Below are 16972 nucleotides of genomic sequence, written 5' to 3' on the forward strand. Positions count from 1 at the left end.
ACTTGTCTCATCAATAATTTGGTGGTCACAATCCAGTTGATTTAAATGTACAATTTTAGACAAAATTGTTGCATGCTTGCGACGCAAACACATATGACTACAGAAAGGTGTGACCAGAACAAAGCAAACGCATGTGAGGTGTGAGTTGTATATTGTATGGGCCTTGCTGGTGTTTGACGCGTTCTCCCAGGCACACTTTCCTTGAGTTGCGAGCATTCACGTTGTTCTGCCGGGGACACAACAGAATGTTCAAAACTGTTTTTGAGATCTGATACTTTTTAGCACAGCTTAAAGGGATCATATAGTTTTGGTTGAGACGTAATTTCAGGTTTCTAACATTTTTTGGTGAGATAATGAGAAACCTTTAAAATGAAATCTGAAAGAGCATGTAATTCCATGAGGTATTCAACATTTATTTGATGAAAATTGGTTTTGAAATGGCTGAGATATCCAAAACAGAGCGATTCGAATAAAGTGTGGGACCCACACTTTTTTACGATCACTTTGTTTTACTTTGTTTTTGGATGTTTCAGTCATTCCAAACCCGATTTTCATCAAATAAACTTTTAATTCCTCTTAGAATGGTATGCTCTGTACTATTTCATAAGTGTTTTTTTGGTATCTTGCAAAAAGTTAAAAGCCCAATTCTCATCTCCACCAATACTGTACCATCCCTTTAAGTTTCCGTTTCATCAAGTCAAAAGATCTTGCCATCTCGGGTTTGCAGTTACATTAAGTTTTGGTGTACATTGTAATAGAAAAAGAAAATACACCTGTTATCTGCAAGTGGAACCTCCCACAGCTCCAGCTGCACTTTGAAGTACAAAGAAAAATGTTAAACTTTGCATCCTGCCTGTCTGAATGTTTTTCTCATGGTAACCTTTAATATCCTTAACACTTAATGCTTGATATGCGCAAAAAAAGTCATCCTTATTATGGTAAGAGCAAAACCACACAACATACCTTTTGTATTAAAAATCCTTGTGGGAAAATAGACACAGAAGAATAAAGGTATATTTATGTCAAAATCGATACCAGAATACTGATATATTAATTTATAATCCATTCATGAAGAGTTGGACAATTACATGTACGCATGGTTATGGAATTCTTTTTATGATAGCTGATGAACATTAAAAAAAAAATTAAACTTTATGCAATACAATCAGTTTCAGTTTCATTTCTTTTGGATATTTCAGTTTACATAACACAGCTGTAGATGTTTCAGGAAGAACAACACAAAATTATGCCCTGGAGTACAAACAAAGCAACAATTTTCAACTGTCTACACATTCTTCTTCATCTTCTTTGTATTTAAAGGGGCATAGTCCCGGTAGTGTAGAGGGCGCTGTTGATGATACTGCCGATCACCGTTAGCATTGATACGAAGATTACCGAAGTTGAGCTGTCATCAAGAGTAAAGTGCGTATGTGTTGCTTAGTAACGTTGCCTTCGTTGTCTTCTCTGCGCATTGCGCAGTCTGTAGTGAATGCCAGGGTGTGTGCATATAGGGGGATATGTGCTTATTATGACATCAAAAAAGACGTTTGCTAAAGCTGTCTTCCCCCTCAGCCGAATCATGAGCCGAACTGTGATCGGACCACTGACTACAGTGAATCGGACTTCTTCGGACTCGGGGAAGTGGGCCAAAGCGTAAACGCCAAAGAGGAGTCGATAGCGTACATAAGGTCTCTATAGGAAACTTGCGCCGTGCGCCCGCATACGCATTTGACTAAAACACCGGGACCATGCACCTTTAACAAAATAGAATATCAAAGAATCACGATTCATTAACAAAGTCACTTTCATAGGGATAATACAGGAAGTTTCATGTGGAAGTCAATTGGAAGGTTATTTAAATAGTTTTGTAACCACATAACTGCGCCAAGTGGTCAACAGAAATACATTGTATAATGGGCTGATGCATCCAGGGTCAGGGCAAGTGAGAGAAAACAACAACGGGAGCAAGAGAGAGAGAAAAAAAAAAGGGCTGAGAAAGAGTGAGAGATGGAAGGAGAGAGAGAGAGAGAGAGAGAGAAGAGGGAAAAAAACCCTCCCCTCCCCCCCCCCCCCCCAAAAAAAAAGAAGATTAAGAAGAAGAAGAAAAAAGAAAAACTGTTCTCTTGCAAAATGAAGCTGCAAAAGCACAAAATAATTCATAGCTTCATTACAAAATGGGGTACCGGTAAATGATACGTATGTGACCCGCTACAACAAAAGGATCCTAAAGTCGCTGACGGGGTGAAGTCAGATCATAAAAATCCGTCAAAACATTCAGATTTCTCTTTTTGACATAATTTTGTAGTCTAATGTATCTTCCATCATCTGCCGAAATTTCGAAGCTAAATGATCAAAGGAAAGGCAAGAAAATAGCATTGTTCTTGCTCATGATTTTCCGACTTTCAATGGAACAGAAACATGTCCGAAGATTTGGATTTAGCGCCGCAGCCAGACTCCGCCCCTAGCAATGAGGGAGTGATCTCATTGGCCAGTGCGTAGCATCCTGGTTACTGATTGGTCATGCATAGACCACTGGTGCTATTAAGCTTAAATGAACATCGCGGAGGTTGCTAGGAGCATACACTGTACCTTCTATTGTCAAACTGTGAAAACTGTCTCGCTTCGCCTTGATCATGATGGCGGCGGAAGGAAAACTTTGAAGGCAGTTTTATCGAAACGCTGATTTCTTAAACCCCTCAACATGCACTAATAAAATCATCCATACAATGTATCTCCGCAACCGAGTACTTTATGAGTCATGTTATATATGACACTAAAGGGGAAGAATAATGGAATACTGTCCTGTCATGTCTAAAATTGTCCTCACCCGACTTTCGGATCCTTTTGTTGCAGCGGGTCACATATATTTTTGTACAACATTTCAAAGTATGCCCATCATCAGACAGAATGAAATAAAACCTTTCCAGTGACACCTTTACACTTGTATCATGACAAAAAATATTTTCTAGAAGATATGAAAATATCTTGTATTTCTTTGTCTTTGGCAGTTTTAATTGCACATATACATGTATCTCTACTATACCAACAATGGAGTTAGTTTGTTTTGTGATAAAAGTCTTCAATTACACAAATGTTGGTTAAAATTACGGTTTCAGAAAAGGATTGATTTTGAACAACTTCTTCAAAATATCTAGTGAGTTTGCCTTGATACTGGGAAGTTTGTTCCATTCTTTGGCTGCTGTCGCAGTAAACAAAGATCACATGAAAAAATTGATCTAAAACAGATGAATAAAACAGACAGATTAGATCTCCATGTGCACGTGTATATTACCATTTTTATTCCTCTACTAGTCACCAGTTGGAATCTAAACTTGTGTGATTATTATTAATATTGTTCTTTTCTGAGATGTTCAGCATCACCATGCCACTTATGTACAATTTTGTTCCAAGTTTGCCAGCACAATGTCATTCCCTACAAAGGGCACACAGGATATTTGCAAAACATTTACAGTCGCTGCATAATACATTACATATGTACTTTCTCCTCTTCCCAACAAAAGACCTTGGCTGGAAGAGATCAATGTACTCTGCAAAAAATGTGGCAGTAATCAGAGCAAAAGAAGTACTTTGTTATTTGTACATCTGGAAAAAAGGCTTTTCAAATTTTGTCATTTCCAAATTTGTTCTCTCTCTTTTTTTTTTTTTTAAAAGCATAATTGACAGTCAGAGTTTCTTTCAAAGCAGCCATTGTGCCTGGCCCATTTAATATCTAAATGCCCTTGAATACTTTAAGCCTGGTTGATCATGAAGAGGTACAGAAAGGTTACATGACATTTGCTCCTGTGACATTTAATCCCATGAAATATCTGCAAGATAAGCCAGTCATAAAACCTACAATTGTACCTACAAACATGACCCTAACCTTAATCCTAATCCTCACATCAAACTAAGCCTAAAACCCAATCACAACCCTAACCCTAACTCCAAGTCCTTGGAAAAATAAGACTGGAGCATATGTTATGGGAGCAAAATGTCGAGTAATGGTAAATTGTGGCACTCATCTGGGATGTAGTTGTACCTGTGCAGAGCAGACGTAAAACAGTTTACACTCCAGACTGTGATGCTTTGTACTGGATGCAATTAATAAATTTGTTTCCTGTACCCTTGATACTGAATGAGTTTAAAAGGTGTTTTTTCAGGAGGACAGTCGAAAGTTGTTGGCAAACTGACAATGGCTGCATTTATCAACTTTCCAATGTTTAAAACGTATTTAAAAACCCACTATCAAAATGCATAATTTGCTAATGTCTTTCGGACCACATTTGTCAAGTTGTTCCATACAACTCTGTTAAGAGTTGATTGAGAGGCCTTGTCCCTGCACAGCTCCATAGCACAGTCTGACTTGAGCGGAGAGCCGTAGTTGGCAGTTGTTGGCTTGAGCAGGTTCCAGCTAAAATGCAACTCAAAATGACTCTGTGTTTTTATCAACTCTAAAGAAACACATTTCTGGTTCAAACACGATTGTGGTCTCACACTTTTTTTGACGTTTCAGAATGTGTTTCTTACCCCATTGAGTCAAAACAGCTTTGCATCTATCAACTGCTCAAACCTTATTCCTGAAAGTTGTTTGGACATCTTAAAGGGATCGTATAGTCTTGGTTGAGACCTAATTTCAGGTTTCTAACATTTTTTGGTGAGATAATATGAAACCTCTGATGAAATATGAAAGAGCATGTAATTCTATGAGGAATTCAATGTTTATTTGATGAAAATTGGTTTTGAAATGGCTGAGTCTATGCAAAAAAGAGCGATTCTAATACAGTGTGGGACCCACACTTTATTACGATTGCTTTGTTTCACTGTTTTTGGATGTTTCAGTCATTCAAAACCCGATTTTCATCAAATAAACTTTGAATTCCTCTTAAAATGGTATGTTCTGTACTATACTGTATATCATACGTGTTTTCTTGGTATCTCGCAAAAAGTTTAAAGCCCAATTCTCATCTCTACCAATACTGAACCATCCCTTTAATTCTTAGCCAGGCACGAGTTGACAAATGCATCCAACATATAAAAAAATGTACTATTAAAAAGGGAAAGAGAAAGAAAGAGCAAAAAGGACAGAACAAACAAAGTAAAACCAAAAACAAAACAAAAAAATCTTCTGTACCAATAATGACTTTCTATTTTGGAAATCAATTCTCAACTTGACATCCACACTGGTAGACAATCTGAAGTCAGCAAATTTATCCAAAAGGAAACACTACACCATCATGATACTATCAAAACGGCAAGGGAACTCTTACAGGAAACAAACGTTTGTGAGATGAGTAAGAAACATGTCTCTAGTGTTTCATAGGGACAATAAAACAAAGAATGGTTAATATAGAAACTGTCTCGACAAAATGCCCTGGACAAGATTTCCTTGCCATTTCTGATGGTATCTTCCGAACTGCCGGTGGCACAAGATCACGAACACAAGGTGAAAGCTCTGATCAAGGACGCGCCATTATGATATTAACAGAGTGTTCAGACACAAAGATTTAATACTAAGATGGTATACCTACAGTGTATATCAAAACAGTATAGCTACAAGTGTGTATATGATGAATTTATATGTCTGAACACTGACTAACAAAACGACGTACACCTGTGTATAAATGAAACGGTGCATAATGAAACGATGGTCAGAGCATCATTTTGAACTACAGCTGTAGAACTTGATGACGAATCACCATTCCTTGTGCGTCTGAATGCATGGCAACCAATGTAGAATGGTATAACTGGGCAGGGCTTTTCAAAATGTGAGCACACGCAAAAGGTGAAGGCCAGGCAGAGGCTAGTGGCAAGTCATGCCTTTAATACAACATGCGCAGTGGGAAACTGCGCATTGTATACCACGTTTTCCAGAACAGTTTATATAAGAGTATGCGTCTGAACAGTCTGCTAGCTAAGTACTGTAAAACACAATATTTTCACAGCATTAAATTTCGCGAATTGGAGCCGACAGCCTTTTTCTCGGCATGAAATTTTTGCGAGTTCCCTCTAAACAGTCAATGCATAAAGTGTAGACAAGAACTTTCATATGCATTTTAATTTCATGAATCTTGGCTCTCACAAAATTCGCAAAATTAGAATGGACACGAACATTCCTCATTTTACAGTGGATGCATTGTTTCTTTATCGCGTTTTGGTATAATTTTTTGTGTCTGAACAGGGAGTAAGAGTGACTGAGGGCAGCAGGCACCAACCTGATTACATTTAATCACTGATTCCATTGGACAACTTTATATGCTTAATGTTATTTGCCAAGTTCTTCAATTTGATTTTTACTTTAGACTTTCCCGAATAGTAGTCAGGGTACTTCATACCGTACATCAAATACATGTACAATGTAGGGATTAAAACAAAACAATATAAAACAAACAACAAAATACAGTCTTCCCTTTTTCTGCTAATCTCTTTTTCTCTCTAGTCTCCTCAATCTCTATCTCTCTCCCTCTCTATCTTTATCAGGGATGATATTGAGGTTTGTTGAAAAAAAAAATGGAAATCTAAATTTTCAGGTGATTTTGAGACATGGAAAAAGCAAAATGTGTGTAGACTTGAGAAAAAAAAATCTGAAATCAGATTTAAATCTACAGAATGTCATGCCTGCTTATAAAATACAATGAGATGGACAAGGGAACATTCCTTCTTTTATTTCATGACAACCATCATACTCCCTGAACCACTCACTCTCCCTCTCTCTCTTTCTCTCTATCTCCCAAATTTCCTTTTTATCTCCTTTTTTCTTGTTTTATATTGTCTTACCTTTACTGGTCTTGTCTTCTTGCCTCTTCTTGTTTTGTTTTGTTTTTTTCTTCTTCTTCTTCTTCTCCTTTCTCGTTCTATCTGTTCTATTTCTTCCTCATCTCTCTCCCTCTTGCCCCCAAATTAAAAGAAATATGGGCGAGAGAAACATCAGTGCTTCTTTTACCTCATGACATCACCAACGCCCCTTCTCTGTAATGTCATTGCCTCATTGCTATTTATAGCACACGACATCATGCCAAGTCTTGCTCCTGCACACTATACCTACAGGAAATGTGGCTCTTTACAATTTGTGCATTAAATATAAGACTAGAAAGTATCCTTTCTACATGTACTGTATACATACATGTAATTATACAATTTGTACCTCACACAAAGTTTTCGCAAATTGTTTATCAATGAGCTGTCCTTGATGAAGTTGTATCGTTGGTGACATTTTCCTCTACATTGTATCAAATACACCTAAGTTTGGTATTTATATGCCAGCAATGAGCCCAGAAATACACAAGTGGTACACAACTATTTCACACTACCTACAATGTACAAGTACATGTAAACATGTATTTGTATACAGTAGGAAAAGCTAAACAATTTTGTACATTTACGTGTACATTCAACTTTGTTTGTCATAGCCGTACAAGACCGTTAGTATCACATGTGTTTTAATAGGGCATGTATACATTGAAGATTGTAAACTCATACAATGCGTACAATCTACAAAGACTGTACTCTCAATAAAGACATCTGCAGTATCAGATTTTATAGTTTTCAGCAAATGCAGATCTGCAGCACGACAGATTGAAAATATACAATAAGCAGCATTATAACCAGGAGAATACCACCCCCACCCCATCCCCCACCCAAAAAAATAAAATAAAACATCAGTCTCTGCAGTACAGTATACGGTACTGGTCAATTCCATTGTGACTTATGGGACAAACTGACAATTTTCGGCAATTTCAAACCAGTATTTTGAGAAAATAGTTGCATCAAATGCATTTTTCTCAGTTCATGGTTAGATCCATCATATCACAGTTTATAAAACACCATACTTAGTTTGAAAAGTATCATTGCATTACGTACAGCAACGAAAAATTGCTGTCGTGACTATGGGACATTTGAGGACCACCGTTTTTCACATGGGAAAGTAAGTTCTGAAATATTCTTACACACAGAGTCTCTGGAAAGATATTTTCTTTCCTGAATGTAGCATAGGGTTGGTGCTTACCCGAGCCAAGTGGTATGAATATCTACTCATTGGTACAGTAGCAGGATAGGGAAAACCAGTGTGATTGATGGGACACAAAAACGTGACTTATGGGACGCTATCAACTACCACATTTTGAGATTGAGAGAATAATATTTACTGATGCCGGAACAAGTTCTAGAACATCATAAAACCAATCTATGACCAAAGAACATTCAGAAAATAAGCCATCTGAGAATTACACAAGCTGTATTATGGTCATAATAGTGTATCAAAAATGATACATAAATTCTGCAAAAATTGGCAATTTTCATGAAAAATGAAGGTTTTTCAGACATAACTCCACTCCACGTTCACCGATGTTCACAAATGAGGTATCAAAATATCCGTTGTGAAAGGCTGCTTTGAGTAAACAATACCAGATCATCTAATTAAGCTTCATTAATCATCTATACTCAATAGTTTGATTTTCATAAAATGCAACCTTTCCGTGGAATTGACCTACTGTACTTGTAGGTACAAAGTGTATTGGTGATAGTATGTAATGAGTTTCAATAAAATGGCATTTCAATGGCTATTAAATATGTACTATTTCAAAGTACTGTACAATAGTAGGATGGATGTGATCCTACACTCAAGTACAGCAATATAAAAACTCTCACTATATAAAACACTATCTCTTTCATGTAATATTACCAATGATGGCAACCAAGGCCATTGTGCAAAATTCATACCAATATTCCATCAATTGCTGCCAATAATGTGATGATCAAATCTGAAATTCACTCCAGCAATATCAGACTGTGGGGGTAATATCAGCTTTCTTTCATATATCTATTAAAATTGTATGCAACGGCACCGTTTTGTCAAGGTACAGTTCATCCCTGTCTGCTTGTGTACATGACTGTACATTGTACACCATGCAGTGTACAGTACATGCATACACTTCTTGAGCTCCTCCCACTATTATGAAGAAAGCATGATATTCTTGTTCAGGTGACAGAGCAATGAACGCATACATTATGAATGCCATCACACTGTAGAGCAGCATGCTTAAATAGGAACATTGATAGGGAATATTTAGTTTTATCCCCCTTTCCACCCCCACAATGCATTCATCAATGCATTATTTCATTATAATTTCTGTTATAAAATTATCTATGATATGGTGTGTGCTAGAAGCCATATGAACAAATACAGGAATGCTTGAACAGCTAGTACATTAGTGTAATCAGCAGAGCTATAGACAGTATGTACTCTAGTACTCAGCCCATAAGCTGTATGCACAATGTCATTTGGAAAACCTATCACGCTCTTCATCAAGAGATGGCGCTATTCAATAATCACTGTACATCAATTTGCAACTTCATAGTCAACATAGATGCTGTTGATGCAATGCTCAACTGTTGATTTGATATCTTACTGTTTTCTTGGAGACAATAACTTGACTGAAATTGCTTTAAGAACCACTTTATGCATATCATTAGTTTTTGCTTGATATTGCTGCTGTGAATGTCCCCCCTCCCTCCACCACCCTTCCCTCTCCCACCTCCTACATTTCTTTCACAATTGATTGTTTATTTGTCTATTTGTTTGTTTGATGATTTTTTTTTTTGAGGGGGTTGTAGAATTTTTGATAACCAAATCTTTACCTGGTTTAAAGTTGGCAATAACTGTTTATTAAAGCAAATCAAAGGGCCCATTTCTCTTTTAAATTCACTTTTTGTGTGAATTTCTTTCTAATTTTTCCCTTCTTAGTTTTCTTTGAGTACCGTATAATTCTGTATACGCCGAATATTTCGCGAGGTTTTTATTTTCGCGAATTTCGCCAGTCAGGTGCTATTCGCAAAAAATAAAGACACACAAAAATATTGTCTCTGATCTCGATGTGGATGTGACGTACGCATACAATGTACATTTTTCCGTTCAGTACAGGACTCCACGATCGCGAATTTAACCGACAAAATCGTTGGGAATTCCCGATTCGCAAAAATTTAGACTCGCGAAATATATGGCATATACAGTACTACATTATCACGAACTCAGAGAGGATCTACAAGTGTGTACAATCCTTATTTAGTCTTGATTCAGTGAAAACAGTAGATAATCACACAACTAGGATATCCATGAATACAAAATTCCAGTGTAATATGTGCCAAAACTGTGAAAGTACAAATCATGTATAGTGAATTTTCTGTATTCAAGTGTTTTGAAGATGCAGTCATTTTAATGGTTATAATCCATGCAAATCATATCAGATGATGGAATCCTGTTTCTTAAAATTGTGTCTAATTTATAGGAAAAAATAGAGAGAATGGTAAAACCACAATTAAGACTTCCTGACGCTCGGTTCATTGTTATGCAGTGTAATCACACAAATTAGATTGGTACAATGTCACTATGCAGCAGCACCCTAACCAAAAAGTGACAACAGCATGGCAGAAAAGTGTTGTAAGGTAGCTTGTATACATTTTTTTTTTGTATTTAAGCATGGCAGCTCATAAATAAATAAATGAATAAATAAGTACATAGATAAATATAAAATACATAAATAAATGGTCTGTTTGGAAGAGACCACAAAAAAAAAAAGAATGGCAGTCAGTGCTCAGATTTATGTAAATGCAGTGATGCAGTAATAAAGTTGCAATGCAGTAAAATACCCAAGGTATACAACCTGTACCTACAGCAGCTGAATGTGTCTTTATGTGAAAATGCATACTGCATGCACATCACGACATTGTAGCATGCAGTACATGTGTGCATGATCCAATAGCTACATTGAACACTGTACATTTTGCACTGATCCACCTGTACTAGGCCTGTGTTCTGCATTGGATTTTGCCAAGATTCTCATCGCTTTCCCATCCAAACCACCACATGAGCAAACCACAGCTGTGCTCTACGTCAATATGAACGGTTATTTTGGGAATGGGGCAGATTTTGATGCAGCAGGCATGCCAAGCTGGCTTGGCAGGAGGTTTGGGGCTTATGCTACAGTGTTACTACAAGTACCTCAAATATAGTACAATGTATATCCTGGACAACATGTGGTAAACACATTCTAATTTCTATGGCTTAACATTCACACAGTGGGTACACCCAGTATTCCTAATGACAACTACATCTTTGTACACCCCCTCCCCCTCCCCTATGTGCCTATGCCTGCTCACTACATTGTGTATTGTATACAGGCACTGCACTTGTACAGCAATAAAGCAGTGATGTATGTCACTACACCATTGACAAGCTGCTTCTACACAGAGTCAATGGCACTGTGTGGGGCTGTGAACTTGAATGACAAAGTGGGTGTATAATGTACAGTAACCCTGATTTCACAATTTTAAAGGCATAATTTGCCATTTGCAGAAGAAACAAAAACCCAGCATTAGTGCTTTAAAATAGTTTCAAAATGTGAGTTAGGGATAGAAACAACCACTGTAAAAATTTGAATCCGTATAATCGGTGTTAAGTATTGTTAAATTTTTTTTATACACAAAATGTGAACAATAGTAGTAATAAAAATGTTTCCAGACTATAAAACGGTCTACAGTTATGGTTAAATGAGAAAAATACTGATATTTCCTCATATTTTAGGATTTATTGCAAAAAAGTTTATATGGTAGTAAGTTTTGTGACACAACAGACCTACAAGTACACAAGGGGTGCATCAAATGTGATATCTTGAACATTTTATAAATCACTGCTCCCGAAGGTAAACAGGACCTTTAAGACAACACACTTCCATACACTGTATACACTGTAAAACCAGAAATTTTCACATGCATTTCAATTGTGCAAATTTCACGAGAGCAAAGATGCGCAAAATTATTAGATGCATACAAAAGTTCACGTCTACACTAAATGCATTGCCTGCCTGTAACATAGCAAAATTTCGTGCCATAAAAAAAAGGCTGTCGGCTTCAATTAGCAAGCATTTCACGCCACAAAAATTTTGCTTTACAGTTCTTTGTCTGAGGCAATAACATGAAGGACTGCGATTTTTTTTTTTTTTTTTTTTTTTTTACCATATGGTGTTTTTGAGAGTGCACTTTACAAACAAGTGCCTGCCCATATGTATCCCTACATAACTGGTATGTCTGGCAGTAAGTTTTGCTTGCTAATGCTACAATATGTCTGTACTATACACTTGAAAGACTTTTTGGAAAGGACAAGCTATTCTGAAATCATAGTATGCAGTATAGTACACCCACTGTAGATGAAAATGCAAAACAATCTCATCCTAACATTACAAGGAAGTGCTCACCTATTTAACTAACTGACACTTTCTGATACTTTTTTTTTTTAAATGAAACTCGTGCAATAGGCTTAAAGGGATTGTACAGTTTTGGTTGAGACCTAATTTCAGGTTTCTAACATTGTTTGGTGAGATAATGAGAAACCTCTTATAAAATGTGAAAGAGCATGCAAATCTATGAGGAATTCAACTTTTATTTGATGAAAATTGGTTTTGAAATGGCTGAGATATCAAAAAAGAGCGATTCTAATAAAGTGTGGGACCCACACTTTATTACGATCGCTTTGTTTTACTTTGTTTTTTGATGTTTCAGTCATTCCAAACCCGATTTTGGTCAAATAAACTTTGAATTCCTCTTAAAATGGTATGTTCTGTACTACAAACGTATTCATCATAAGTGTTTTCTTGGTACAATGTATCTCGCAAAAAGTTAAAAACCCATTTCTCATCTCCACCAAAACTGTACTATCCCTTTAAAGTCTACCACACCAATATTTGTCTAGTAAAATCATTACAAATACATTGTATGCATGACAGTAGTAAATTTCATTGCTTAAAACAGATATTGAAAGGAGAAACGAAGATGCTGAAGTCTGGCTGTTTGTTGATGGAATTATGATATTCCAGTTGCACAAAATGACATTTTGTTGTTGCTGCTGTTGTTAGAAGTATACTGTTCAGCCCCTTATGAAATTACTTTAGAAGTACAATGTACAGTGTAACATAAAGTGACCATACTGTACACAAATGTGTTGATCATCATGGTCATTATGACATTAGCCAAAGTCACACTGGCACAACGTTGCAAAGATTAAAAGTTCTTGAAGTTTTGCCAGTGTGACTGCAAACTTATTGAAAACTTCTCGCATAACTATGGAAATTTCCTAAACCCCCCTCCCCCCAAATCTTCCCGAAGTGTGTGCTCATAGTCATACTGTATACAATCATAGTCCAGTATTTTGTGGTTTGCATTCCCTTTTTATAGTACAACCTTCCCTAACAAATTTCCCAGGAGTTAAGCTGTTCTCACTGTCTTCTTGAAAACTAGACTAGCATTGCTGAAAGTCCAGAATTTCCTTGTATACATCGGTAGTCAACTGCAAGGGACTACTTTGTAGCAATGCAACAGGTCAATCTACTAGTTTATTCAAATTCATAGACTTGCTTTAATATTAAAGGTCCTAGTAACAAGTACTGAAAACGAGGAATGTTCATGTACATTCTAATTTCAAAAATTTCATGTGAGCCTCTCTCATCTATTAAAACCAGGTGGGCAAGCACTGTTAAAAATCAAAAGTGCAGAGCTGTCCCTGATGTATAATTGTACAATGTACAAATCTATGAATATTCAATAAACATCACATGGTACAGATTTGAAGAATTTGGAAGCAGGGTCTAGTGTGATATTCTGTTGCCCTGGCTTCAGAATGGGGAACGACAAGGCTAAAACATTGATAGCTATTTGTAGGGGCCAAGGATGGTCCTAGACCAGACACCAAGGTACTGCATATTTTGTGAGGTTTTTATTTTTTGCCAATTTTCCAAGTCGGGTGCTTTTCGCTGATCAATGTAAAAACATTTTTATCAACTCTGATCACGACATGAAAGTCGCATGAATGCATGCATACAATGTACTAGTTGTCTCTGTTTTTCTGTTCAGTACTGTGTGTAGACCCTATTTGCGAAAAAAATTAGGCTCACTAAATATATGGCATATCATTTTTAGTAAAGGGCTAACAGATATCTGTGTCACACTGCTCATTACCTGCCATCTTCCCCTCCGGTGCTTCGAGCTCCTGTACTGCCCGCTGCTGTGATTGACGACGACATCATTGCCTGGCCAGAAGTATTGAGCGGTCCAAATCCCGACGCCGCTCCACTGACGTCCGAGGAGGATGACCCCCCTCGACCTGGGACCGTGGGGACCTGGTCTAGGCCCGGAGTCAATGGTGGACAGCTGTTACGGTAAGCAGAGCCAGAGCTTGGGGGAGTCGAGGTGGACTGCAGAATGGATGTCAGGGACGGGGAGGCGACATCGCCCCCTGAGGAGGAGCTCCCTCCTCCACTTCCCGTGCCGGCGTGGTGACTGCTGGTACCAGCATTTGGAATGTCGATGCCACCAACCTCCGAGGAATTCACCTGCATCTGAGGAGTAGACGGGCGTGAGTCTGAGGTGCCCGGAGGGGACCCAGAGTCCTTTGAAAAAGCGCCAGAATTTCTGCTGCTCTCGACACCGTGACTGTTTCCTCCGTTTGAACCGCTACTGTGTCCACTGCCCGTTCCCAAAGCTGGCCCCGGCTTGTCGTAGGCCAGATCCACCAGGCGCTGCGGGTTGACACTGCCTGTGGAATCACGACTGGAGGAAGAAGTGGATTTTGGTCTCTGATTTGACATCGTGGCCAAAATGTCAAGCTGAAAGAAAAGACAGGGTATAAATGATATTGATCAACACCTAAAAGAAAACAGCATCAGCACTGATAGACAGAGAACAACTTTGAGCGGACTATTAACCCGTTGAGGACGAGTCCCGAGTATACTCGGGCAAGCGTCTATGGGAAATGCGTGTTGTAGCAAAATCAAACCGTCCTCAACGGGTTAAATGAGAAAAGATATCAACATACAAAGGATTACCAATTCCCTTCTAAACAGATATTCCTGTAACAGTTAAAGTTAATCATGTTATCATCTGGGCAATATCTGAACAAACATTCTGTCTTTGTTATAGAATGGACAGCGAGAATCCTGCGATCTGATTGGTCGAGAGCTATGTGTTGATTTTTACTGGCCGCACGCTACGTACGCTGAGTCACCGTGGTAAACATGTTATCGCGCACTTGTAGCAAGAGTACGCGTACTTGTAACAAAGGTTTGTGCACTAAGCAAGCGTTCGCGCACTCAGGTTGGCCATGCGTCCAGTAAATACTGATGCATGGCTGGCCGTGCGTCCAGTAAAAACTGATGCATGCTTGTTTACGGCAAGCCAAAAGGAAATGCATGATCCAGTAATTTTGTCATCGGGTAACACGATAGAAAAATGGATTTTTGACAAGAAAATTACCCATTCTATAAATCAGATGACGCACATGTCTTTTCGTGCGTCAGTCGGAATATAGTGTGCATGCGGTAACTATGGAATTTAGCCTAAACCCACTCGGCTTCGCCTCGTGGGTTAAGCATTCCATAGTTACCTTATGCACACAATTCCGACTGACGCACTCAGACCTGTGCGTCATTTGTATACTGTCAGATAGCTTTAATCAATGTGATTCAAAGAGAAAACCCCTCACACACAGACACTCAAAACTAAAAAAAAACACACACTCTTATCTTAAAGTGCATACTGATTCGAAACAGAACCAGATAGCAATGACTGGCAACTACAGAGTGCTGTACTACCCATTGATGGATCCAATGGCATATCGGAACTCATCTGCACCATGAACAAATACAACTACATGTAGTGTGGTAATTTGTCATGTCTGGTCTTTATACAAATCATCATACAAACATCCTGCAAAGTTTTTGAAGGTAAATTAGTTGAATCACATACCATATTGAACTTTGGGATTTAAATTACAGCATTGGGTCGGACCATTTCATGACGGGTGTGTTTTGGAATACTATCTAGTAGACTCCGATACCATGGCATGAATGATAAATAGACATTGCATTGCTAGAAATATCCCGGCCAGATTCGCCAGAATTGAGAAAGGAATTGAGAAAAGAGTCTAATGTTACATAGACATGTAATAGTTAACGTTAGGACCCTAATTTAGTAATTATCAAATATCAGATTGTGTCTCTGAGTCATCATCTGAGTCTATGCCGTTACATGCCCGTGCCGTGTAGGCCGTGGAATGCAGTGGTGAGTGAGTGGTCACTTTTGGTGGTGGCCAACCTCCTAACATTTTAACATTAAACAAAAAGTTTAGTCAAGAATTCTACAATGGAATGCCTTTAAGAAAAATGATCTAGATTCTCACGTCTTTAGTCTAACAAGCTTTAGTCGTTGTGTAAAATGGAGTTGGATGTATGCACAACCAGCCAACGAATGGAAAGATGAGATCCTCGTCGCCTCGCCGACTCGTTTTCCTAGAACTCCAGACCGTCTAGTCGACCGGAGACCCACATGATCAGCTGTAAAGTACGGATGCGATGCCGATGGGAACGAGTGGATGAAGAATAGGAATTAGGAAACTGTTTTGGTCCAAAGTTCACTGCTCAAGAGCATTATTGGTTGGTAACGAGAGCTAGAAAGAGAGATGTTCCTAAGATGATGATAGTGCCGGCAGATGAAAGCCGCTTTTTCCAGTCGGTCGGTAGTCACGGTCTGTTTTAAAGTAGTTTTATAAGACGATCGAGGTACCGGTATGTCACAAAATAACAATAGCCCATCTTATCTCGTATCTATAGGCAAGCTTTTATGGCACATCACACATTATCTCGGCTACAGTATCCGATCGGCGGCCTGCAACATTACCCCAGTCCACGGTCTTCATACAGGTTCACAGTGCACATCGCACAGTACTGTGTGGCCGTAAACCACAGCCGTAAACCACAGAACTCTTACACACGAGTTCTGTGCTCTAAACCCGTGCAGCAGCGCAGTGATGCGTAAACTCACGAGTTCATGGCGCTCCGACGCGAGTCTCGTGTACGGCGAGTTCTTCCCACCAAAATCTCGTTTCGCTTGACACACACACACACACCGACGACGCGACTTGTGCGTTCACATC

General features: G+C 38.4%; 1 protein-coding gene across 1 annotated transcript in view; it reads right to left on the reverse strand.

Moving 5' to 3' along the window:
• The window catches only part of LOC139708565 (protein Aster-B-like), a 60708-nt gene extending 44347 nt beyond the window's left edge, over positions 1–16361 (reverse strand). Inside the window, exons 1-2 of the mRNA XM_071620508.1 lie at positions 16220–16361; positions 14002–14648 (exon numbers count right to left, since the gene is read on the reverse strand). Coding sequence (XP_071476609.1) covers positions 14002–14630 — 629 coding nt within the window. The 5' untranslated portion in view covers positions 14631–14648; positions 16220–16361. The remainder of the gene's footprint in view (positions 1–14001; positions 14649–16219) is intronic.
• Positions 16362–16972: the final 611 nt, after the last annotated feature.

The sequence above is a fragment of the Diadema antillarum genome, unplaced genomic scaffold (genome assembly GCF_040938485.1).
Source record: "Diadema antillarum isolate AM-2024a unplaced genomic scaffold, OU_Dant_1.0 seq00001348_RagTag, whole genome shotgun sequence".
Classification (NCBI taxonomy): domain Eukaryota; kingdom Metazoa; phylum Echinodermata; class Echinoidea; order Diadematoida; family Diadematidae; genus Diadema; species Diadema antillarum.